This window comes from Cygnus olor, chromosome 2 (assembly GCF_009769625.2).
Source record: "Cygnus olor isolate bCygOlo1 chromosome 2, bCygOlo1.pri.v2, whole genome shotgun sequence".
Lineage (NCBI taxonomy): Eukaryota > Metazoa > Chordata > Aves > Anseriformes > Anatidae > Cygnus > Cygnus olor.
Window position 1 is genome coordinate 40779052 of NC_049170.1, and position 27035 is coordinate 40806086.

Here is a 27035-nt window from a genome sequence, read left to right on the forward strand (position 1 = left end):
TTACAGCAGCCAGTGTGCGAAGTGTTAATTCTCAGCACTGCCTCAAACTGCAGTTCTGTCCAGGGTGTTGCAGGTTCCTTCATCTCTCGCTGCTTCCCAAGTCAATCCAGTAACTCTCACATTTTTCTAACCTGTGACCTTTTCTATTTTTGATTAATGCAGTCCTGACACTCCCAAGTGTTCAACGGCCAGTAGCGGTGGCCTCAGTAGTTACAAGCTACGAGAAGTCACTTTTGGGTAGTGACTGCCAATTTAGGCTACTGATTTTCTTTATAACCCAAAGGATGAGAATTGTTGATCTTAATGAGAGACTGAACCTCTCAACTAGCAATGTGACTCTAGGAACTGAAGCTCAAGAAAAAAAGGCTTGTAGTGAGGTCACTGTGAATGACCAGGGGAAAATGACATTTTTTCTCTGTGGTCTCATCTGCAGCACAGTCAAAAGCTTGTACACCAATTCAAGCTCACATTTAGCTATTAGATGAGATACTCAGACAGGCTTCAGAAGAAACTCCATGCTCTGGCAGTACAGAACTCCAAAAGACACACGCACTTCTTTTATTTTTGAGAGCCATTTGGGGTATAGATGCCAGTAATGGATGGGCTGTTTTTTTGCTCTTCCTACATACTGTCAGTGCCCTATCAAACCACCCCCAAATCAGATATCTAATATTCTTCACTGACTGCAGATGCTGCCCATCTGAGATTCTGCAGAACCAAACACAAGCAAGTTCATCAAGTTGTCTGGTCTCTTGTTCCAAAAAGCAGGAGAGTTTCCGGCTCCTTGTCCCCAAGACATAGCACTCTACCAGGAATTTGGGTAGAGAATGGTGTTGGTACACATTTTGAGATGGAGCAAACACAGCCCACGACAGAGGTTCTTCAACTCCAGCAAGCATTTAAGGACTGATTTCCAATGGCCTGCCTACTTGCTACCTGCAAAAAGCCCTGAACACACCATTGTGTTTTATATTCTCATGAAATTACGTGCACAACCTGTAAGGAATAACATCAATGCTCACAACTCACTACAGGTGCATATGATACCAAAGAACAGGGAGAACAAGATTCCACAACCCTGAAAGAAGAGCCAACAGCACTCCAAACACTTTATCAGTGATAAAGGGAAACAGAGGTGAAAATAATTTAACCTCTGGCATATATATTCTGTGTTCCACCTATAAGATTAAATTTTCCTGAGTATCGTGGTCTCATGAGGGGATAAATGTGTAACGTATTGGTTTACGGGCCATGAGCTTTGAAAGTCAACACAACCACCCTAACAATGCCCACTGACTCTCCAGGCAAATATATCAATAAATAGAAGAGATAGAAACTGGTACTAGTGAATGCACAACACAAAAGAATGTGGGATATGAGGAAGTGCGAAATAGGTGAACTAAGTCTCTGAGTTCCCAGGAAGAACAGAAGAATGCTTTTGATGTATCATACAAATTCAGAGAATGGTTTAATATCAAGTTTATAAAATCCAGGGACAAAGCCCCTGAAAGGAGATGGATGACAGAAAGGAACCTCTACCCATAATGCCCTCATTACAGGCCTCCAAACATTCCAGTATTCTGAATACTGGCTTGCAGATTTCGGCAGCAGGACATCCTGTCTTTGCTCACTTCAGTTCCTGCTAGTGCAGTTAGTGGAAATAAATTATTTGAAGGAATCAAGTGAGAAACTAGCCAAACAAAACACAAACGCACACCAAGGAGGGAGAACCTAGCTGATCAACACACATAAACATACACACACACAAGAGAGGGTGAAAGAAGGAGAGAGAGAGAGAGAGAGAGAGAGAAAGAACACAAAAATATGGAAAAATGTTTAAGACATCTGCTGAAGATTTGTAATTATATATATATAAAATTATATATATATACGTGCATATAAACTTTATATATATATATAAAACAAAAGATTACTGCCAAGCAATGCTATTTGTATTACTGGGATAAAGCTGTACAGTCTCGAGTGTCATTAATAACACAATTGGTTTTTGTTCCATCTGATGGTCATCCCATATGTTTCATTCTCCTTGTCATCATTCTGTGATCACTCACATCCCTGAATAATTCTGAGGAAATCCTTCTATCCTGACAAACAGCCTCCTCCTTCAGAGCGATGGATTTTCCACACACCTCAGAACAAGCAGATCACCCCACTCTCAGGAAAAAGCATCTCAGAGGACCGAATTTCCCTCCTAGCTCCAACAGACCTCCCAGTGAAGTTACCTGGAGTTCAAACACAGTAAGAACTGAAGAATCTTACTTTCTTATACACGTGGAAAAAAATGAATCAGTCCCTTTTACCACTCTGCATTTTCTAGATACTTGATTTATGGGGCACGGTTAAACTGCATCCATTGGAACAACCCTCAGATAATGATGGGATCATGATGGTGATGAAGATCCTAGATCATAATGGCAATTGTCACAATAGAAACAACCATGAAGACTGGAAATTTCATTGCATTAAATGGTCACTTGTGCCCTGCAAAGTGAGGTAATACTAGACAGAATTGCCAGGATCAAATTAACAATAGCTGCTTTAACTTGGAGGCCAATTTATTTTCTGCCACTTCAATTAATCTCCCATAACTTCCAAGCAATGATGCATGTGAGCTGGTGACCACGCAAGTGCTGGTGAATGAGACTGGTCTGTCTGTATTTTCACTGTTAAGCTGTCAAAGCATTCACATCAAAGGACCGAAGAACAAACTGCAATAGTCACAAGTACCTGCATTAAAGGGATGTTTTCATCCATGTGTATGCAATTGCCCCCAGCAACCCCAAACAAACAAACAAACAAAAACAAAAACCCAACCCCGCCTCAAGAATCAGAAGAGAACAAAAGAAGAACAAACAAGGGTGAGAAGAGCTGGGCAATGGAATGACATGACAGCCAGTAGTGCGACAGGGGTGCGGAGGACTGCTCCAGTCTCTCTAATCCTCAAACACCTCCAGAAACAATGGAGGGAAGAGTTCTGTGGGGCACTCCACCTTCATGTGCAGGAAGCGGCTGGCATGGCAGGCTCCAATCATTCGCAGATCTGTCACTTTCATCAGCAGTTTTGGCCAAAAGTGTGCAACATGGTGTTTTCTGTAATTAATGTAGTGTTCAAATGCCAGGAGGAAACCCTCTTGACACTTTCTATCCTCTCGACGCAAACAAGGCCTGGGCGATCTGCAGATACAAAGAAACAGAATTATCATTAAAACTCATTTACTTTAAGGAATTCTTGGTCATAAATTAGGCAAAATAGGATGATTCTGTCATAAGAAAAGAAAAGATGGAGGCCAAGGGAATCTGCTTTGACTCAAACAACTTCTTTGACCCTGGGCATCTCATTTACATGTGCCTCAGTACTATCCTTGATAGAACAAGGAGATAATTCTTCCTTTCTTCATCCTTTGTCTGTTTTGCCCATCTTCTTGAAAATAGCTGTTTGGGAAGTGTTTCCTTGCAGTGACTGGAGCAGCATATCCTTGATTTCAGCTGAGGCTTCTATGTATATCTTACTGTAAAACAACTACTAACCAAAAAAATTCCTCATCAGATATCTAATTACAGTTCTTTCCTATCTCTTCACTACAGCCTGCAAGGCTTTGATCAGTCTTTGATCCACAAGTGAGCTGCAAAGGAAACTGTTATGGAGCACCACAGAACAATAATGCCGAAAGTTTGGCAGAAAGTTTGAATCAGCTCCCATGTGAGTGCTGGAAAAGTTCCTTTCACAGGTCACTCTTCAGGAGACAGTTCTAGGAAAGCAGGTCTTCTGAACTGCCTTCTGAAACTCCATTTGTGTATCACTGTGTAGGGAACTAAAAAGAAATCAAAATGTTTTGATTGGGAATGTCAAGTGCTGTGTTGTGATGAATGTGGAAACCTTTCTGTTTGAAGACAAAGTTAATTCTTGTTAATTGCTGTCTGTGTACTATTACTCAGTGTCCAGTCTTCAAAGTGGTCTTAAAACAAAACCTTGCCAAATCTGTCGCTGCCCAAGAATGGAATTTCCTCTTTGGGCTGGCACAGTCAGGGGAAGCATATTTGAAAATATATTTGATCTGAGAAGGAAAGAAACTCTTTGGAAATCATACAAAACGGTCTATGCTGCTTCTGTATCACGTCACCAAGAGACCAGCTAAAACAGTCCCAGTGCAGGGAATCAACACAGCTCTCAAATGCCAGTTAGCAAGCGGGGGTGTTGTTAAGTAGGAAAAAACAAAGGTCAAACTAAGCATGTGAGACTGCTGGAAATGTGTATTAACTGTACTTCTCACCTAGTGCATGACAGTACTTAGGGGGACAGGGAACTTACTGTAAGGACAAGTGTTGCTAAATTATCATTTTTCTAGTCAAGGCAAACTGGCTCAGAACCAGATCTTTCTGATGATCACTCCTGCCTCCCTGTTAAGTCACTAAACTGAGCTAGATGTGTCACCAAAGCCACTTCTATGCCTGTCTCTCTGAATGCCCTTTTAAACTTGTGCTCACGAAACTGATTTTAAAATGCATCAAGATTTTGAGAGAGAATTTTACCCACATTACTCCAATCAGCACTACAAGATCTAACGTGCCCCATTTCTTTAAAGAGAGACTTGTGATGAAGACTAAAGAGTTTCAGAATGATTGGGGTCCCAATATATTTCTGTTCTCACCTGACGACATGAGCAGAACAGCCTGAAGAAGGGCAACCTCGGTGTCATCCAGGTTAAATGAAGAAAGAGACATGCCCAGGTCAAAAATGGCATCAGACACTACGCCAAGACCCCCATTTTTCAGCTGGCCCCTCGTCACCGCCATCTCCCCATTTAGCGTTAAAGTCTCACTCTCGGGGTCATAGCGAACTGCTGCTCGGAGGGACATTATCTCCATACAGCAGCCTTTCAGAAGGATGATCTGGTCTTCACATGGCAGCTGCAGAAATCATAAATGGTAAAGAAAAATATGTGTTTTTCAAACCGAACTGATTTACAACTACAGTAAATTCTTGACCATGAATCCACATTTAACATCCCAGGGCACTACCTGGCGTACAGCAGTCTCCCTACAAACGTGCTGCTGACCAGCTAGTTCGAGTGCACCTCACAAAACTCCAAGACTCACATTCCTGCTTTCAGAAACTCCTGGCAGGTTAACACCCTCACGTACCCTTAGAAAATCTAGTGATAACACAGTGGTAGGGAAGTGGAGACCTCAGCAAGATATTCACAGCAAACCAAATCAGTGCAGATGCTCAGGTGAAGTGACGCAACTTTCAGAAGTGCTCCTTTCCGTGAGACCTCTTAGTTTGTGGGAACATTACAAAATGAAGTCCAATAAACCTTAAGAAGGTTTATTCTGAGAGGTTCCTCTCTTCCACTCCTGAGCTCCTCCAGCTTATAACTTGGCATAACAGAATAAACTGTAATTGGGGCTGGTAAAGGCCCAGTCAAACTCACTGCCAGCCCTGCTGATTTCTCACCTGACCACAGTGGAAGATGTTTGGTAGGGTCCAGAAGAGTGGACTGCTTTGTAATAAACAGAATTGAATATATATATTTTTTTAAATCTAAAAGAGGTATCTCAATCAGTGGGGCATGTGCTGTGAATTCTCTGTCCATTTCAAACAACACAAGTTATCAAGCTATATTATCCTAGTAAGGCTGACCTCCCTAGACTCCCTATGTTATTGCTGGACAGACAAAAAATCTATGGCATAGGTCCAGCTTTTATGCTGGTGCATAAGCTGTGATCTTCAGGGCATGTGGCAAGACTTGTCTCTTCCGTAACTTAAAAAATGGTAAGGTGTCCAAATTGGCAGAGGTAGGTTCTGTTTTTATAAAGTATTACCAGGATGTTGACACATTAGGAGAACGTGTTCTATAAAGCATGTCTTTATATTTACATACGTAGTCCAATAATAGCAAAAATAGTAAAAAAAAACCAAAAACAAGGCTATTTTGAGACCGTCACTAAATGAATAGCAACGAGTCACATGTGAAAAAGTGACTTGTATCTACTTGCACTGAAAGAAAGCAAAAATTCTTTCATTTCTGATTCATATCAAGTTATATTTACCTGAATTTCAATTCAAGATGAAAAAAAAAACACTCAACAAAACAAACCACAAAACACTGTAAGTTTATGTGGCAACTGTGCACTCACAAAGCATTGCATTTATTTGGTGTAAAACCATGGAGAGTGGATGCCAGACAGTTACCTAACACTAGAGGAAAGCAGCTGCTTGTTAGAGAAGAGTTTAAAGCACAAAGCCAGCCACAGTCAGAAAAGTAGTTGAATCATGCAGCTATTTTTCCAGCAATGCCAACTTCAGGTGTAAAGTGCTTGATATATAAGAAAAATGACTCATCCTGTTCAGGGCAATCACCTTGTCTGAGGATCACACTCAGCTCAGCGGTAGTGTGTGGAAGGCTGCACAGACAAAGGGGCAGGTCTGGTTACCCAACGACACCACCAAAACATGCTTGCTTGCTGAGGACCAAAGTAGGGAAACGAACATGGTAAGAAAATATTAAAAAAAAAAGACAGGAAAAAAAGAAAAAGAAAAAGAAAAAGAAAAGAAAAAGAAAAAGAAAAAGAACAGAAAAGAAAAGAAAAAGAAAAAGAAAAGAGAAAAAGAAAAGAAAAAGAAAAGAACAAAAGAAAAAGAAAAAAAAGAAACCAGAGAAAAGAAAAGAAAAGAAAAAAAGAAAAGAAGAAAGAATACAGAAAAAGAAGAAGAGAAAGAAGAAGAATAAAGAAGAAGAATAAGAAGAAGAAGAAAGAAAGAGCGAAGAAGAAGAAAAAGGAAAAGGAAGAAAAGGAAAAGGAACAAGAAAAAGAAAAAGAAAAAGACAAGAAAAAGAAAAAGAAAAAAAGAAAAAGAAAAAAGAAAAAGAAAAAAAAGAAAGAAAAAAAAAAAAAAAAGAAAGAAAAAGAAAAAGAAAAGAAAAAGAAAAAGAAAAAGAAAAAAGAAAAAAAAAAAAAGAAAAAGAAAAAGAAAAAAAAAGAAAAAGAAAAAGAAAAAGAAAAAAAGAAAAAAGAAAAAGAAAAAAAAAAAAAGAAAAGTGAGCAACCATGAGAGATATAAGAAAAGGTAACTGCAGACAAAAACAGACATGAGAGAAAGGAAGGGAGAAGAACCAAAGAGAAATGAAGAAAAAAACCTAAGGAGGAGAATGAAGAATGGGGGAAGAAAACCAGACAGACACTAGTAGGGAAGATATTACTTGACACTTCAGCTGTTTTAGTAGTGAGCCATTAAACCATAGAGAACTTCTCTTCCTACATGAACCTTCTTAAAAATTCTTTGTTGTAGAGGTGATCTGACTTTGCATATCCACCATTTCTTTCCCAATTCTGAAGGATACACCTGTTTCGCTGACACTGTGCCTCAGGTCTTATTTGCCAATAGCAGCATTTACCAAAGACAGGAGGCCTGAACTTCAGTTGTGCTCCCAACTATGCAAGTTTCAATACTACACCCATCACTGAGCATTGCATCCAGAGCACCATCCAGGAGCGGGGTAAACAAATGTGACTGATACCTGCCACACGTTGTCCTTTCCTTTTCTCACAGTAGGGAGAAAATGCAAAAGGCAGAAACCTGAGGTGTTCACCCCAGCAGGACATCCTGGCAGCCATCACTCACATGTAATGCAGTGCGTGAAGCTGAGCTGAGCCACCTAGAAGGGTTGTGTACGCAGACTTATCCAACGTGGAATCACTGATGCCCATGACACCTAAACTCACATCAAACTGATTAAGTTCTGCTTAGTCAGTCTCCTTCACAGAGATATACAGCACTCTCAGCCTAAGGCCGTGTGGAAATCAAGAATGGAGATAATGTTTGAATGCTGTGTATGTCCTATGGGAGAAAGGAGGATTTTTTTCTCATAAACCAGTCCGTAGCCCACACAGCATTCCTTCTAAGAAAAAGATATGGATTAAAAACCATGAATGTATGAAATAAAGTCAACAAGACAGTGCCCCTTCAAAAAGGAGCAAGCATTTGTCATTTTCTTTATGCTATAGCAGCAACTATTTGACAGCTCAGGACAGCTGTCCTATCCCTTTGTGTTCACCGTGAGCTGCCCCTCACTTTGCTGTCAAACCTCGCTGTATATGGATGTATGGGTGTCAGGTTCACAGAGTGGCTCAGCTGTAAGCAAAGCCTGTCCTAGCCGAACTGTGTAACTTACAGAGCTCATGCCCAGCTACTCCTTGACTTCTTCAGCCATGCTTCCTGCTCAGCTCTGACACAAGTGGGCCCATGGTAGCCAGGAGGGGTAGGAGATGTCAGATGGGCACTGCAGTCCGTGTCTGACTGGCAAAGCTTTTTAAATTAAAAAGACTACCTTGTTACGTCAGTGCAACTTCCAACCAACAAACACTAAATCAGAGGAGACAGTTTCCCTCAGACACTCAATGCTGCAGGGGCCTCCTGATCTATGGATATGTTCCTTGTTTTTTTAAAAATCTTAATGCTGGGCCACTATTTCATGCTCTGTTGGCTGATGGAGCTAATGCTAAGATTAGCCAGGGAGAGCTATTTACACTATGCCAACCATTGATATTTAGCTCTTCTTACTCTGTAGGTGCCAGAGGAGGTAAAGACCATTAACTGACATAAATAGCTCTCCTTGACTGACCTTAAAGAAAAGCTGCCAGCCACAGAAGAGTAAAATGCTATGGCTGCCTTAACTGACTGATGTTTCTTTCCTGACTGTTTACTTATTAGAGGGAAAAGCTGTTCCCATGTTAGGGAGCCCAATGAACTCCTTGAGCATGGTCACCCTCCAGCAGAGTCAAGTGTTGTTCTGCAGTGTGGGAGAGCAGGCAGGCATCCTTCCATGGCTGGACTGGGGATATTTCCATGTTAAAACTCTCATGGTTGTGGATCCTAAGGGATCAGCAAGACTTAAAATTATTACAACTATTAAGACTGAAATATTCTTTTAGTTACACTTGGGCTGCAGTTACGATAACGTTTTTTAATCTAGGAAAAATATCATCAGCCATTACATCTGGTCCTTCATTAAAAATGATACCTCAATGTAAATGAGATCAGCCTAGGCCTCCGTATTCCTAATGTGCAGCCAAGTCTATTTGAGTCTATTTAGGGTATGTTTTACATGTGACATCTACCTGGAATGACACCCCATTACTTTAACAGATTCTCTTATGCACACCCTCCTTGTTCAGGAAAAACATGCCTAGGGAATACAATGAGGCAAGTGCCATTCCTGGATAGGGATACGTTCCTGCATTTGAAGAATTTGTTACTGCATAGATCCAGCTCCACAATACTAAACCTGCCAAGGAACTGGAAAGCACAGAGGGAAGTGTGTGCTAAAATATCTGACTAAACGTATCAAATATACCTCTAGACAGCTTCCTTTGGCTCATTTGCTTTGTACAAGGCTACCTCTAAAGACATTCAGGTTCCTAATGAACCATGACGACTTCCAGATGAACAAAATCAGGATTTCAGTAATCACAGGAAAAAGAAAACTCATAAAAATCCAGATGATCTAATCCCATCTATTTTGATTCTTAGTTTTTCTGATTTTAGATGTAGCCATTTTTTAAAGTAAAGTCCTACCTGTTACAGTTCAGTGCCAGTATTTTGAATACAGTATAACCACAGCTATGTAAATGAGGGATGCAAGGATTTTTCTTACCTCACAAAACATAGGCAACTTTTTGGCAAAATCCACCACTCTTGTAATCGCTGGTGTGATAATTTTTGTAAACTGGCTGAAGGCTTCTAAATCCACTTTCCCACCTTCTGGGGCATTAACTATTGGTGCTTGACCAATGTCTTCTGGCTAAGGATATCAAGAAAGATATTTAAAGGAACAATATATCTTCGAGCAAGCATTTGATACTCTTAAAAAGTCCTGCTTGGCAACAAAGATACGTTAAAATAAAAAATAATATAATTTTTTTTAAATCCACTTTTTAAGTTATGCCCATTATGCCACAAACTGTGAATTTGTTTGTAAAGCATTTGTGAAAGAGAATACTGCACATGGAAATGGGGGACCGGCAAGCCACTCCCCATGCTGTGTGGGCAGCTGCATTTTGTGCACATGCAGTTTCTTCCTTGTGCCTCTATCTGAATATTTTGTGGGTGCAGTTTATGTATTTTTTGCTTTAAAATATAGGCATGATCTTGTTTCTTAAGTGATGAGTTTCTCACAAGTTGCTCTAAAAGCAAAGGGCACAGAGGTGACTTATTACACCTTAGAAGATGCTCAGAGCTTTGCAGTACTGGGCTATTTCACCTACTCTAAATTCTGAAATCATCCCCAGAACAGATTGCCCAATATCACAGAGCTCCAGGCAATTGTCAAGGCCTGTTTCCAAAACGAGGCTAAAACAACTGATGACTACGAACAGGCTAATGCAAAGCTAGTCTGGATAAACTGACTAGAATTTGAACTCATCTGGGTAAAATTCTGGTTGAAAATCATCTTCTGCATGACTTTAGACCAAGACTTCTCCAAGCAAGAAAAAAAAATCCTATTATGAAGATTTCAATAGGAACACATAATAAAATAGGTTTGACCAGAATCCATATTGAATGTTTTTCATTCTGACTGCATTTCAACATGTTCTCCCGATTCTCTGACAGTTTGTCAATGTTAGTGTGTATTTTTAAAACAGACAAAGCTGTTCCTCTGTTTGCTAAGTGCAGCTTTGCAGTTGTAAAAGACCTGCCAAACACTATGCAGAGGTTCCATTTTGTTCATGTTAGAGAGTTCAAAATGGGATTAAGGCCCAGAGAACAATGCCTTTAAGACTGATGGAGTTCATGACGTTCATATAAGGGCACTTAAGCAGGGAGGTGCTGAAACTGCTGCCTGTAACAAAAACTTGTGCTCGATAGTTTTTTTTTTTTAAAGCAACACATCATAAAAGATCCTTCCCCATCTCTGTCATCAGTCTGAATCCAAATCTAACTTCTTTCAAGAAAAAACTCAGCAGTGCACTAATAAAACAAGAACCAATTGTAAAAGAACAATGAGGAGGACTGGGCTCAATTATCTAGGGGCTTCTCCTACTAAAAAGCTCAAATAATCCCAGTTTTAGGCTCTCCCCTTCCCTGCATCTTGAAAAACTAAACCACATTGTCTGCGTGCTCATGATAAACAATATTCATCACTTCCAAGCAAGAAGACCCAAAGCTGAAGCCACGCACAACATTGTTAGTGAGAAGAAAAGAGAATACAGCATTGCCTTGGGAAAGCCAGAAGAATTCAAGTGGCTAGCTAAAACAAACACACTCCAGAAGGGCATGCTGCTGGAGAGCCCTTGCCACCTAACTCACCTCAACAGGAAAAGAGGTCCAGGCCTCCAGGGAGCTCCTGCTGTTGAAGGACCACCCTCATCTGCCAAAGGGCTGACCCACAGCTCGTGAAGTGTGGAGTCAGCTCCTCCTGCTCTCCAACAGCTTCTGGCAGGGAGTTTTCAAAGCCCTCTGCCTGGAGTTGTCAGGCCACCCTGGACTTTCCCTTCTGTGCTCACTGCAAGGTGTCAGTGAGCTCCCTACACTCACCTTGAAACTCTAGGGCTTCAGCATGAGTGAAAAAAAACACGGAGGGCCTGGAGCGAGGGCTGCACCAAGAGCAGTTTGGTCTGGCCTAGAGCCAGCTGTGGAGGTCACCACTGGTTTCTGAACTGTCCATTTCAGCTGCCACCCCTGCCTCTGCCCCATTTTGCCCCTCTCCCAACAGCCCTGTCCTTACATCACCTTACGCCCTGCCTCATGCCTGTACCCCAACCTCAAGCTCCCCAGTTTTATATCACCTAAAGCAGGTGATACCAACAGAACAGTATTCCTGTCCAAATAACCACGCGCTACCGCAGCTGATGTTATAGTTTCAGCTTCTTGGCCTGTTAAAACCCATGTAGCAAACCTTGCTATACAGGAAAACTGGAAATTTCTCTGTTACTTCTTGCCAGTGACCACTGGCTGTGTTTTCCTGACAGCACACTACTATGAACGTGTGGCCTTTCATATAGAAATCTGGGCACTGCCTCTGGAGTTAACAAAACATTATAAAAGGGATCAGATGATTTGAATATCAAGTTTCTCCTTGCAATTTAACAATGGGTAAAGATTCCCATTGTGGATTAGGCAGCAGGAGCCTAGGCTTGCAAAAAAATGAACGTACTCTATCCGATTGGTATACCCAGGCTGTTAAAGATGCCCGTGTATTCCTGACATGCAGTCTATAATCCTTCTTTTGTGCTGTCTAAGCATTCTGTATTCTGCAAGGATTTTCTTTAAAAATTGATCTAGAAAAATAAAACAAATTATTTCCTAAGCCTGAGCATCACTATTTATTTTCCGATCCTTGGGTATAGGCTGAAAACTTCAGTCCTCTTGTAGTTTGCAAACCCAATACGATAGTGTAGGTATCATCCTGCTTTCATTGAAATTTATTTTTCTTCATCAAATTTACTTTAATTAATGTGCTCACTTTGGAACAAGGAAACAAGAAGTACAAGTTATTAATTAAAAATATCAGTTTCCATTTAAAACTTGCCATTTTTTCTAACACTTTAAATACATTGTATGCTAGTCCCTAATAAAGACAACCGTTCCTAGATATAATACATAAAAAAACATATGGTGTACATTATAGACTGATACTGCTGTTAATCAGGAGTGAAACAATTTTTCTACTTTTTCTTATCATAGCACATTACAAATATCCAGCTGGGTAAGCCTGAACTGAGTAATAAGCTATTTATCTTTTGAAGTACATGGTCTGATCAAATATTGAACCTCAGCCAAGAGTAAGTAAGCAGTAACTACAAAAATAAACAATTTTTCATTTAAGCCAATACAGATACACCAGTGGCTGCAACGCTGGGAAGGGACTTCAGAAGAAATAAAGGAACCTGACTCCGAGAGCAGCGTAAAAGGCTGAAGTCCCTACCAGAAATTTCCTTTTTTGCTTCCAGTGGCTTCCTTGTGCATTGGTGGCCACATGTGCTTCAGTGACAATTTTGATCAGCTCCCATTCCTCATCTGTTGGCTCTGGTTTGTGCCCAATTGTTTTCTGCAGCTCTTCCCGACGTCTCTTCTCTCGATTTTCTTCTATCAGCTTCCTCTTTGCCAACCGCTTGCTGTCATCCAACACCACTAGCAGGGATAAAAACATTCAAAAATGTTAGGGAGCTCTTATGGTTGTCTGAACTTTGGTCTTTCCTGTACCTGATGTACTAACTGATTACAAACTCCTTAACTGATCATAGAACCACAGAATGGTTTGGGTTGGAAGGGACCTTAAAGACCATCTAATTCCAACCCCCTGCCATAGGCAGGGACACCTCCCACCAGACCAGGTTGCCCAAGGCCCCATCCAGCCTGGCCTTGAACACCTCCAGGGATGGGGCATCCACAGCTTCTCTGGGCAACCTGTCCAGTGCCTCACCACCCTCTGAGTAAATAATTTGTTCCAAATATCTAACCTAAATTTCTTCCAGTTTAAAGCCATTATCCCTCGTCCTAACACTACATGCCTCTGTAAAAAGTCTCTTTCTGTCTTATACGCTCCCTCTAAATATTGAAAGGCCGCTCTAAGGTTTCCCCAGAGCCTTCTCTTCTCCAGGCAAAACAACCCCAGCTCTCTTGGCCTTTCTTTCAAGGAGAGTTGCTCCAGCCCTCTGATCATTTCTGTGGCCCTCCTCTGGACCTGCTCTAACAGGTCCGTGTCTTTCTTGTGCTGGGGCCCCAGAGCTGAATGCAGCGCTCCAGGTGGGGTCTCACAAGGGTGAGACGGAGGGGGACAATCACCTCCCTTGACCTGTTCATCATGCTTCTTTTGATGCAGCCCAGGATATGACTGGCCTTCCGGACTGCAAGCATGTACCGCCAGCTTACGTCCAGCTTTCCATCCAGCATTACCCTGCAGTCTTTCTCTGCAGAGCTGCTTTCAATTCATTCATCCCCCAGTCTGTCCTCATGTCTGGGACTGCCCTGACACAGGTGCAGGACCTGGCACTTGGCCTTGTTGAACCTCATGAGGTTCATGTGGGCCCACTTCTCAGGCCTGTCCAGGTCCTCTGGATGGCATCCTTCCTTTCTATCCTACCAACTGAATCTCTCAGCTTGGCATCATCTGCAGATGATAACAAACTGAGTGCTTTAATCAGCAAAGAAGTACTTCAATACAGTGAAATATGCTTCATTACCACACATGACATAGTTCTCTTATTTATCTCTCCAAACTTCATTTTTGCAGAAGCCTGGATTGCAAAGAATGATTTAGCATTCTAATCCTTCTAGTAACATTATGTCTACTACAATTGTCTTTGGTGGCTTATTCCACCAATAAAACTGATATGTAAAAGCTTTGTGAGGACTGAGACAAAACGCTCCTGTAACTGACTTGGTGTAATCCACATTGGGAAAGATGCATTTTTGTTTTCTTTAAAGCAGTATTAGCAAAATCAATACTCTATTGTTCATAATGTGCTCTTGTAAGCCAGTATAATATAATGGATTTAAAAGAGTTCATAGATGAGTGGTCTTATTCATAGGAGGATCAACTACCTGTTCCATGATATGACCAGAAACAACCTGCCTTTGGTTCTTTCCCCAAGCCCTACAAATGCAGTCATTCTGTGGCTCGCTAGATTCCCTCTAGTTCCAGTGATGCCAGACACACAGGCCCCAGGGCTGTATATCTCTGACCATCACAGAAGGTTTCTTCCCAATTCCCATACAAACACGAACAGGCCACTGAAAAGACTGGCCTGTTTAAGAGAAGGAGGACCATTCCGATCCACAATCGGTGGCATGCAAGTAGGAGTAACACAAGTCCTGTTTACGCAGTGCTGTTCACACATTTTAATTCTAAGGTGGGAGAAACCTTTCTTGAGTTCGAGATAGCTAGCTTGTCTGCCACTCTCAATGACAGCTCCTTTGACACATCTGTATGTGTTCTCCACAGAGACAGCTTTATGGTATTGACACTTTCTAGTCAGAAACAAACTCAGACAAACTTCTTTTTCTGTACAGCTGCTAAATAGTTGATGCTCATCATTGTCTGATGTGTCAGACTGGGATGGATTTGAACTGATGACCCAGAATTACTCAGTTATTCAGCTCCCTCTCCTAAAGTTCCACCTGGTTAAAATTGTGTCATTTATTCTGTTTCCTTCCATACGGAAAGCATTGTTATACATTACCAATGAAAAATACTAAGTTGGAATATTCTTATGTTGTTTACTGGGTCTGTTTTCCTTCTTTCCTTTTTTTTTTTTTCCCCAGAGGATTATGCTGGCAACAACCATTAACATTAATGCACAGGGAGATTTATGTGAGTTCCTCCCATTTGCACTAATTGAAGTTATTGGTGTAAATCCCTGTGCAACGTCAGGAAAAGAAGACCCCTAAGGGTTAATCTTACAGCCATATGTTCTAGTTCTTTAGAATGAGAGTCGAATTCTTTGCAGATAATTTCTTCAGAGCTAAAAATAAAACAAACAACTGCAGGATGACTCATACAATGACATTCAATTTCTCATCCTCCAGAATTTTCTAAACAAGATGTTTTTTTCAAGCAAAGTGTCCATCCAGATGCATTTCTCCCTCCTCTCCTCCTAAGAGTTAACATTCCTACTGCTACTCAGCCTGGTAAGGCCAGGAGAAGGTGCAGTCTGGTAAAGCATAAACAAAAACTATAGCCTTTAGAAGTGGTTTGATGCAATGAGCATATTTCCCCAGAACAAATTATTAAAAACAAAAAATGCTGGTAGTTCTACTTTACTTTAACAATCTTCAGCAATCAACATACTTTAGGCAAATAAATACATAAAAAAAAAAGAGAAAGGGAAGAAAAAGAGAAAAATATACTTACAATCTGTTGCCATGCCAACAAAGATACATTTTTTGAAGCGACATTCCTGGCACTGATTTCTTGTTACTTTGTCTATCACACATTTTCCTTCATATTTACAGGAATAGGTTGGATGGAGGTTTTTCTGAATGGTTCTTCTAAAAAATCCCTAAGTGCAATAAATAAATACATTGGAAAGCATTAGTACTGTGTAATTTTTTCAAATTGAGAGTCACTTTGTTTTGGTAGAAATGCACCTAAGGATGCAAGATAAAACACTCCATTAAATTCTCAAAGAGGAAAAGAACAGAACAGTTTTATAGTTTATGGTATTCCTTTTCTGAGTTTCATGGAGCACTTCCGGCCTAAAAATTAAAACATATAGGCATCTGAGATAAATAAAGGCATAAGGACAACTGCCCTGAGTAACAAATAACCATTACATGTATTCTTCCAGTCCTGTGTTTCTGTGTGCTCTTTTTTTTTTTTTTGTATTTGAACAAGGGAGTTTATTTTGAGCCAACTTCTAAATTACGCAATCCATTCAAAGGATACTAGGAGACATATACATACTTTTAATTACAGGACAGCTTCTGCAAATAGTAAAGGTGTGTAAGTAATGCTACTAAAGGGTTAAGAATGAACAGTTTTGCTTCCATCTTTCCATCAAAGCCAAATAACCAATCAACCAACCAAGTCTGGGCAAGAATAAGAATTTTGCAGTCAAGCCCAATTCTCCCAGTCTTTGAGTTTGGTTCTAAATAATGGATCCATCATTCTCAAACGATCTGCATTTCTGAGAAAATGAATTAATTCATATTTACCACAAATTTCTTTATCAAAACAAGCATCACCAATAAAGAGCTCTACCCCTCTCCATATATACTGTATCTATCTATCTATAATAATATATATATAGCCAATTGAAGTACAGATATGAGGTCAGATCCTCAGCTCACACAAACTAATGTACCCCCACTGGAGTCACTGATTCGTACATACCACAGACCCTGGCCTTAGGTAGAGAGATCAGATACAACTTCTCTCTGAACATTATAGACCTAATCCTGATATTAATTTCAACATAAATTTTCTCAATGTCTTCAGCAAGAGCTAAAGTTCGCAAGACCATGGTAATATGGACAAGATAGGTTGCAAAGGCAGAAATTTAAATTCCACTTTAATTTCAATTGTCATCATCGTTTGAGACTGTCTACATTCAGCAATGCAGATTGGGACCACCTTGACATACAAAACATGCTGAGACCCTGGTCCTGTTTGACTGGGGCCACTGCAAATGGCTTTGGTTTCATTGAAAACAATGTCAACATCCAAGTGAGGAGGGATTTTATCTAATGAATAGTTTCTTCACTTCACTAGGCAAAAGGTCTGTTTTTAATCATGTTAGGTAACACTAGGTAAAATCTTAGAGCACTGTGTAATATCTATCCCTTAATACAGATGTATTAAGGCACATGTATAAGTCTATTTCAGCTTGTGCTTCTATCTCCTGCAAAGACAGTGAAGAACTCTGTCCTCATTAGAATTTTATCTTACAACATCCAGCTTGAGCTAAGGATACAACTTTTTCCTCCTTTGAAACAAAAAAACCTAAAATCTTAATTAAACTGACTTCATAAAGCATGTGTGTGACTCTTTACAGGACTGGGACCTGCTCGGTTGAGCCAAAATCCAGGAAGTCAAAGGCAAGATGTTCTCATGTGGAGTTTGGATGAGGTCTCAAATTCTCATTTACCCAACTGGATTTGGATTTTACTCTCAACCCTGTGACAAATTCCTAGAGACAGAACCTGCCCCTCTCCTCCCTGAAGATGTCTCTGGACACCTAGGCACACTGAGTAACCTCTAGTTAGAGCAAGAAATAGAAAAATCTCTGATGAATCACAGGAAGTGGCACTGAACTTCTGTCTTCCAAACCTTGCATGGGACTTAATGTAGCTCTAGCTTTATAATTGTAACACTTCTCAGCAGCTGTGTGAGGACCAGCACATTTCATCCTCCCATTTCTTTGTATTCCTCAGATTTTTTTTGTAAAAGAAAACTCTTTGATCATCTCCAGAAAATATGTGATAAGGAAGTTGCTCTCAATATTTATCTAAACATTTCCTCACAGATCAACCATTTCTCTGCCTTGGTGTACAGACTCATTTTCAGCCTTAATCTTGGCGGTGTTTACACAAACGTATGCCACTTTCATTTCCTGTATTCTGTTCATGTATGCACATGCATAAATAGGTGTATGCTGTTACGATCACAGCCACATTTGATTCCTCTGACAGATGATTCAGACTCCCTTACGTCATTGGAAATTTCACACATACACACAGTGAAGTACAGAAAGGGGAATTTCTAAGCTATAAGAAGAACAAGTAAATTTCAAAAGAAAATCTAGAAGAAAAATCTAGATTTCAAATCTTGAAAACAAGTAAATTTCAAAAAAAAGTAAAGAATCTGAGTATCAACGATAAAAGAAAGCACATTTTATTGTAAGGAAACCTCTCTTTTCCTAAATTCCTTTACTATGCACCTATACAGAAATAGGTGCAGTGGGTACAGCTTGGAGAAATAATTCAGTGACATCTGAATTTATTTATATTTGAAGCCCTTACAATTTACTCTCCAGAAATCATGTGTGAGGATCCTTTGCTCACAAAAGCACTCAACAAAGCAAATTTTTGTCTGTCAGCCCTAATTAAATTTGTTACAAAATGAAAGTAATTTTGAGTAGAAGCAACTAGTAAATGTCAAATTTATTGAGAATTAATCACATATACCTTTGCTGATAAATCATACAACTTGAAACGTATACGCAGACCCTCCAAAGCATGAGTTGAAATTGTCCACACAAAATAGCTGTCAAGCCATCTTGTACAGTGAATACATTTGCAAGAAGAACAACAAAACAAAACAGTCTGGAAGCTAACTATAAGGAGGAGAAAGAAATTTATTACTTGTTGCAAATTGTTACCTTGGTTCTTTGCGCACATAAGCATTATTTTAAATTGTACATCAGACAGAAGAATTATTTATGAAGACATAAGTAGATTTGGTATGCTATATGTTTACAATAGCTGGTAGGCATACAAAGAAACACTTCAGTTAGAGTACCAAAAACTTTAGTAGAAAATTTGGTGAGAAATATAGCTGTTCAGCTAGGGGCAAAAGCTATTTCATAATGCCCCACTACTGCCTACTTGTCATTGTATCTGAATTAAGTTATATTCACATATTTTATGAATTGTTATCATCTGGTATATGGGACGGAAATGGGTAAAAATCACTTGTTTGGTTCCACAATTTTTCTCATATATAAATATTTTTTCATGCATACATGTATGTATGCATATAAAACCATTATGAATATTACCACAAACCTGTTACACATAGGATATTTAGGTCTTTGTGCATCTCATAAATGTATTTTAGGGTAATGCTGTACAACAGAAGGAACTATTTCAGCACTGTTACTGTGATATGGGGCTCTAAAGCCAATTCAAACCCAAAATTTCAAATCTAAATATTCCAGACTTCAGGAATGAACAGAATATGACTTTTGTGGCTTAGTCCCATGACACTACTGCATGACATGTGTGGTCCCATTTGTTGAGAAGAACTTTTTTTTTTTCCCACAGGAAAGAATAGTTTTCTTACAGGATCTCAAGCTACTCAGGCAAATTTATGGCAGTGAAATCGTGTAAAATGTGCCTGACTGTGTTACTTCTTTTTTCTTAATTTACTTGCCCAAAGCAATCCTTTTTTTCATTTTTCATGTAGCTTTAGAGATGCAATTTAGGACTGAAAGCACATTTAAATATTGTCAAGTTAAAGAAGCAAAAAAATTCTACATCTGTTTTAACTGGGTGTCAATGCCTCCTGAAGTGATGGATGTTACTGCTGCATGAGCATGTGGAAGGCACTTTTGTTTTTATTTCTTTGCAGTGATGATGGGAGGCACTGGAACACTGTTAATCACTACAGACTCATCATGACCATAGGCAGAATCTCAGCTATTGCATAAACAGCTTCACTGAAGTTCCTGGGAGGATGCTGATGTACACTGGCTGAGAACATGGCCAAAGAAGCATTAAAAAAAAATGGAAACGAAAAAGCTAACAGTTAAACAACAACAAAAAATCTAAATTCACTGTCTTCTTTGCAGAAGCAAACACTGCAAAAATCAACTATATTCCTTATGCATATGAAGATCAGCAGCAGAGCCAGATATGGCTTATCATCAGTACTGGATGTTCTTATTCGCTTCTAATCTTTGGCTTTTTTTTTTTTTTTTTTTTTTTTGACAGCACAGTTCAGGAAGTCTATAAATGGAGGAGCTGGAGAGCTATTTCTGATTCCCACCTTCCCACTGTGCCATTTACCTTGCAACCTTCACAAGTGATGCAGCGATAATGATATCCGGTGGCTTTGTCCCCACATACTACACATAGCTCATCCTTGTCTAAGTAACTGGGTATATACCCTGTAAAGAAAAAGAGGACGTGGCATGTAAACTCTATATAAAATGATATGATACATTCGATATAAAAATATCATAGTAACTTTCACTGCAGATCTTGTCTACTAGCCCCATACTTCTCAACTCACTGGATTTCCTGAATAAAAAACTCATGCTAACAATATCACAGAAGTATTTTAAACACATGGTGCAGTATCTTCCACCTTACACATTGTTTCAGCATCTACTGGTCAAGAGGGACAAGTCAGAGCATGATTGCTCTCTCCTGAATGAAATATTACCTCAGAAAAATAAATATATCTATTTTTACCGCAAAGGCTTTGATGTGAAAAAATAAATAACAGCAAGACACAGATTATATTTCTCTCTTCTGTTTCACAAAAACCTGATATGCTTGCGTACTGAAGATGGGGTTCCAGGTTGCAGAGTGAGTTGAGAGGGGCCTGCTAGTAAGAATATTTACTGACAGTGCCTTTGTTTCAAAACGGCTCTGCAGGTGTGGCTCCAAAAGTACCAGCAACAGATCACAAAAGCTGTATCGATCATAACTTACCTGGGTGTGTTCCACAGTTGCATTTAATATAGCTTGAATTTAGGGCAAAAATACGTAGGCATTCAAATATGTGTGTCTGTATGTGCATGTGTGAGAATATTTTCTCTTCTGAAGTGGTTCGCCAGACACCCGATGAGTGAAATCAAATATTACTACTATGAAAAACATTGGCAATGCTTAGTTCTTTTCCCACACCATTTGTTTTGACAATACAAACATATTCTCAATTTAAGTAAAACAACAACAACAAAAAAAACAGTTTTGATGGTAACCAAAGTAATTCTGAACCAAAGAGAACTTTGAAATGGAGTAAAATACAAACCTTTCAAAGTAAGTATTGCCATAATTCATAATTAATGGAGTTATAGCACAAAAGTTTTCTTTCTGAAAAACCTCTCTGTACAGATGTAACACAAAGACCTCAGATTCACTTTGAAGGGAGAGAGTGAAGTGCAGCTACTCATGTAACCCTGTGAAATTACTGAAGTACAGTGAATATTTCACAGAATGACCAAGTGGCTGGGGCTGGAAGGCACCTCTGGAGATTACTTAGTCCAACCTCTGTGCTCTAGTAGGGACACCAAGGCTCAGGGCTGTGTCCAGTTGGGTTTTGACTATCCCCAAGGATGGAGACTCCACAACCTCTCTGGGCAACCTGTGCCAGTGTCTGACTACCCTCACAGTAGAAGAAAAGGCTCAGTAAGAAGAACCTTAAGTAAGGTTCTTAAGTAAGAAGAAAATCAGTAAGATGTATCGTATCAGTCTTGATGATGTAGACTGCTCTTACTGATGTAGACTGATCTTACTGATGTATCGTATCAGTATTGAGTACGGCAAAGCAACAGATTTACATTAAAGTTATATTTCCCCTTTATGAACTTGGGTAAAGGCTGGTGGGCACGGAGCTGGTTCCGTGACCTTAAGGGAAGAGAGACAGCAGGGTTTCCATTCTAATTTACATCCCTGGCTCCTAACGGACATTACGCTGGTGGAGGATTAGCAGAGGCTATTATCCCCCACCTGCCCCCCTTCTGCTCACACAACACATGCACTACGTGGAGCTGACACGGGAGGAAGGAGCATCAGCGAAGGGAAACAGCATTTTCTGCTAAATTTCTTATTGCTATTCATGAAAGGCAGACCTAGTTGAGCATAGGCTATGCCCTCTAAAATTCAGTATCGCTGGCTTGCTTACTCAAGAAATACTTCTGAATTAAATGCCTTGATATTTCATTAAGTATATAATCTGGTTAGAACTGCTCATGTAATGGCAGCTTTGTTCTACTGGAGCAGCAGGAGACAACATGTTTGAACTGCTTCCTTAAATACATACAGCAGCCTGCACATGTGATCGCTGGTGGCCATCTCCTTGGAGTTTCATGACTTTATCCTACTCAGGAAGCAGTTCTCAATCTGATGGAAAAGAAATCTACAGGCAGTCCTAGTCAGAAATGAAAAACAGAATCCCTATATGTAAGCACATTCCTTTTCTTTCCTTTCTTTTCTTTTTTCTTTTCTTTTCTTTTCTTTTTTCTTTTCTTTTCTTTTCTTTTCTTTTCTTTTCTTTTCTTTTCTTTTCTTCTTTTCTTTTCTTTTCTTTTTCCTTTCCTTTCCTTTCCTTTTCCTTTCCTTTCCTTTCCTTTCCTTTCCTTTCCTTTCCTTTCCTTTCCTTTCCTTTCCTTTCCTTTCCTTTCCTTTCCTTTCCTTTCCTTTTCTCTTTTCTTCTTTTCTTTTCTTTTCTTTTCTTTTCTTGTCTTTTCTTTTCTTTTCTTTTCTTTCCTTTCCTTTCCTTTTCTCTTTTCTTCTTTTCTTTTCTTTTCTTTTTTCTTTTTTCTTTTCTTTTCTTTTTTTATTTAATCAGCAGTGTTAACTGCCATCTACTTACGTTACTTCAATATAAAATATTACGTTCATCACTTTTGCAGAATTGTGCCCATGGCACAAGATAAACACACAATCTGATCTCTTTGACTGATTCAACAGGAAACATGGATAGAAAAATCTCATTCCAAGAAATCACTTGCAATAAAAGTGCACAACAAACATCTTTTTTTTTTTTTTAATTTCTATTAAAAATCTGAGAGTGATAGCCACACTTTTGCTTATTTTTAATACTCTTCCCAACAGCTCATTCATTGGGTCAGAAGCTGCAGGAAAGCAGGAAAATTGGACCTTTAGCAGTGTTTTAAAAATATACATGATTCAGACAAACAGACCATGCCAAGAGGAAGAAAGGGGTCTACAATCAGTTCCTGCAAATTGTAACATCCAGTGTAAATAATTTCTAGTAGTTGCAAATATCCAGTCCGACCTCTGTTTAAATTCAATGCAGTTTCATTTGCCCAGCATTGCAGAGAAGCAACTCCAGTACATTTTTGTTGCTACTCACAGTTAGAAACAGTATCAGCAAGAATGAAATTCAACAGTATTTTTCTAAACTGGGTGCCAGCACAGAAGCTACAAATAGTGCAAGGCTGATACCTTGCGAGGTCATGGACAGCAGCAGAGTTGTGTGTTGGCGTTGGATGGTTTGAGGAAGAAGCAGAGCAACAGATTTCTCTCACTCCTTGCAGCACTGAGGGAAAACAGAAGAGGGGTAGACTGATCGGGACTTGTCTCTCACGTCAGCGAGCATTTTGGCTTCTCATGTGTTCAGTACGCCTGGACGAAAAATAAAAACTCCTATGTGGAAGAAGAAAATGTTGTACGGTAACCCAGGTGCTCTCCAACTACAGAAGAGTGTCTGATGACAAATCTTATGGGAGCAGTAGGTAGGTTCCTATTTCCGGTGTTTGTATTTCATCCCGTATTTCCTGGTCAGAGACTATGAAGTGCATAGCTAAATGGAATCATTCAAAGCAACACCCACCTCACTGAACTGTGCAGTAATAGCCAGTTCTGTTCCCTCGTCTTTCAAGCCTGTGTCTAGCATCCTCATGGACTATCATGTACATCCAGTATGACCCTCAAAGTTGACTACGTATCAAGTACGACTTGGCATCGTCATTCCAATGCCCACTTTGGATCTTTGCTCTGAATGGAGAACACCAATAAACGACCTCGACCTGCCACGTCTGGCGTTTCCCCGCAGCCTCTGGTAACTCCATTGCTCCAGACTCCCACCTGCCAGCCCGCCTAATCTTACCGGCTTGGCAAGGCTAAGTACTCGGCAGGACCATCGCCCCTGTCCCAGAAGAGATGTTGTATAACCCACTATAACCAATCTTGGCGGTGATCTACAGTATCTTTTAAGTTGCAACACTCCTTGTAGTGGCATTGAAAGAAACAAGTCCCTTCTGTAGGAAAATGCCCCTGCAGCTGTAAGGACAGACTGAGACCTGCTAAGCTATGCAGTCACGCAGCCAGTGTCATTAATGCCGTATGCCCACATTCTCAAATCACCATTTGTGGGAACGACACCTCAACGCACACCCTGCACGGTATAGCAGATTGGTGGGACACAAAGAGACAGTCTGTGGCTATTTCTGCCCGCCTGTAACAAGGCAAAGAAAAGCTATTTAAATGAAAACAACCCCTGAAAAATGATACTTTTTTTTTCCTTTGTACCCTGGCACACGTTATAGAAAGCACATTTTGAGAAAAGCAAAATGCAAGTTTTAGTTTTGTTAAAGCATCGTTGCATGGACTTTACAGCTGAAGGTGCCTGTCTGCACGCACAATTGGCTCAGGGAGTAAACCATCCCTTAAAAAATTCTAGGGCCCAGACTGTGCTCGACTGTCCAACTGGGTGCGTGAGACTGACAAACAAATTGTGTCTATATACCAGATGTTCCTTATCTGATTGTTCCTGATCCACCATAGGCTTATTCCTTGCAAGCAAGGAAAGACATTTTTTCTACTGCACAAGAACACTTGTGGTTTAAGACCATTACTCAGTATTTTGATTTTCATTGCACAATGGCACAGTCCTGTATTGAATTTACTCTCTGAAATCTTTCCCCATCTGGTATGGCTTGCATGACTAGAGACCACTCACTAAAATGAGGAGTTCAGACTTATTCATAAGCTAGTATTCACCTACTAGACACTGCAGTACCAAAATGAAAAAGAAGAAATTAATTACTACCTTGAGAATCCCGAAGTGTTTTAGAACTGAAAAGAAAATTCATACTGCTGTTCTACCAATTTCATAGTTGTGCTGTAACTCCTTGCAAAGCATTAGAAAATTACAAGAACCATCCACATATCGTCCTTGATACATATGTGTAGAAGTCTAAAGGATGTTTATTAGACAAAACACAGAGCTTAGTCAGGAAAAGCATACTCCGTTCTTGTCTGTTTGTACAGTTATTGATATTGATCGGAAAGGCTGTGCTGATACACTGATCCCTGTTTCCCACTTTCTTTAATTCACTCCCACTGAGAAAAATTGCTTACTTCTCCTTCAAGCTTGGAAACACAGAGAATGTTGTTAAACAGATTCACACTTCTTGGTAGCTATCTGGCTTGCTTGTCCACAATTTTGATTTTTGTTGACATTCTTTCATTTATGGAATTACTAAAATTTGGAAAGAGATTCTGTAAAGCTAGAAATTGGAACATTTTTTATAGTCTCTTTTCTCTTTTCTAATCTTTGGGTTGAATTGGAAACCTTACCAACAGTAGTGCATTTTGCACAGATGTGCTTGAAAATATTCTAGCCCATACTGTTATCACATAAACCGCTGTGCTCAGTACTATACTTGCATCCATTACCAGCAAAATGCACTACTGTAGGTAACACTCAAGAGTCAGACCTTACAATTTTTTTCCAAAATTTTTAAATATTTTTAGAGACCATACCTTAGTATCACAAGTAACTTATTTATTTACAAATCTCAGTGAACATTGGTTTTACTACTGGCATAAAAACAAAAACAAAGTATGACTTAGTTTACTTTCCCATCCTTCATTTGGTTGTGCAAGGGTTACACTAAAGGAGCTGAAAACACTTTTTTCACTGACATTTTTATTAAAAAAAGAAATGGATATAATTCCAAATGCATAATGATTTGATGAAAGAGATGCCAATTTTCTGATCACAGCTACCACTTTAGATGTGTGGTCAAGAGCAAAACTAACCATTTCTAAGCTCTAATTGTTAACGTACTTGGAGCTGCACTCCTGCAGGAGCCAAAGATGAAAAATACTCAGCCTTTTGTAACTTCATTATACGTGTACATACTCCCTGCACTGACAGGAAGACATTTTGACACAACCCCCATGTTGTATTTTCTTGGCCATTCAAAAAGTACCCTTCACACTGCTAAAAAAGTACCCTTATGTTTTCACACCGCTAAGAACTCTGTTTGGACTAATTTAGTAGCATACTCTAGCAGTTATACAGTTTGTATTCTTAGCTGCATGCAAACTGCTTGAGAAAATATAAAGGGATATCCTGATGAAAATTACAATTACAGTAATAACTTTCGAATCCCCATTCACTCAGCATATAAAGGCCCTTAAAAAGATGGCATTGACCTCAACCTTACATATGGGAAAAAAGGGAACAAACAGGGTTGAGTAGCTTGCATTGCTACAGCACGACTCAAGAATTTTAGCCTGCAAATCTGTATGTTTTGGGTCAGATCTAGTTACTTCTGGTCCGCCCCCACAGCACCTGAAGTTAAAGCTTAATTTCATGGACAGCAGTGGGCATCTTTTGTTAACTTTGTCTGCGAAATCCAGCCCTCAGCCCAGCTTTAACTTTGCAAACCTATTTTCCATGTTGTCCAAATGGCCAAAATACTTCACACATCCCAAGTTGGGGATATGGAGGTTTCTGGAGATACTTCTTTTGTACTTTGCTGACTGCACTACCTCTGTCCTGTCACGGGGTACTCCTCCTTACTGAACAGGTGGTGTGAGCTGATGCGGGGACATTTTTGTCTAGACTCTCAGCCTCTGTGCAAAAGTTACGTGGCATGGGCTCGCCAAAAGGAGCACCATCCATCCATCATGCAGGGCTGCGAGTGGCACTGTGAGAGGGATAAAATATTCCAGTGTAAACTCTCTCAGACAGAACCTGGAATAGTACCTCATTCTCACAAACATCAGCCCTGTTCTGCTCACCAGATTCCACGGCCTCATGTCGAAAACAAAGGGTATCTCGTCATCTGCTTTCTGGGGAAGG

The 27035-nt window shown here is 39.8% G+C and overlaps 1 protein-coding gene across 1 annotated transcript; it reads right to left on the minus strand.

Moving 5' to 3' along the window:
- Positions 1–2558: 2558 nt before the first annotated feature.
- On the minus strand, positions 2559–23455 carry THRB (thyroid hormone receptor beta). The gene is given in 8 exon segments (XM_040547395.1): positions 2559–3157; positions 3160–3195; positions 4671–4929; positions 9678–9824; positions 12948–13153; positions 15876–16023; positions 20252–20352; positions 23384–23455. Coding segments are annotated over 8 exon segments (1113 nt in total). The 5' UTR covers positions 23397–23455; the 3' UTR covers positions 2559–2954.
- Positions 23456–27035: the final 3580 nt, after the last annotated feature.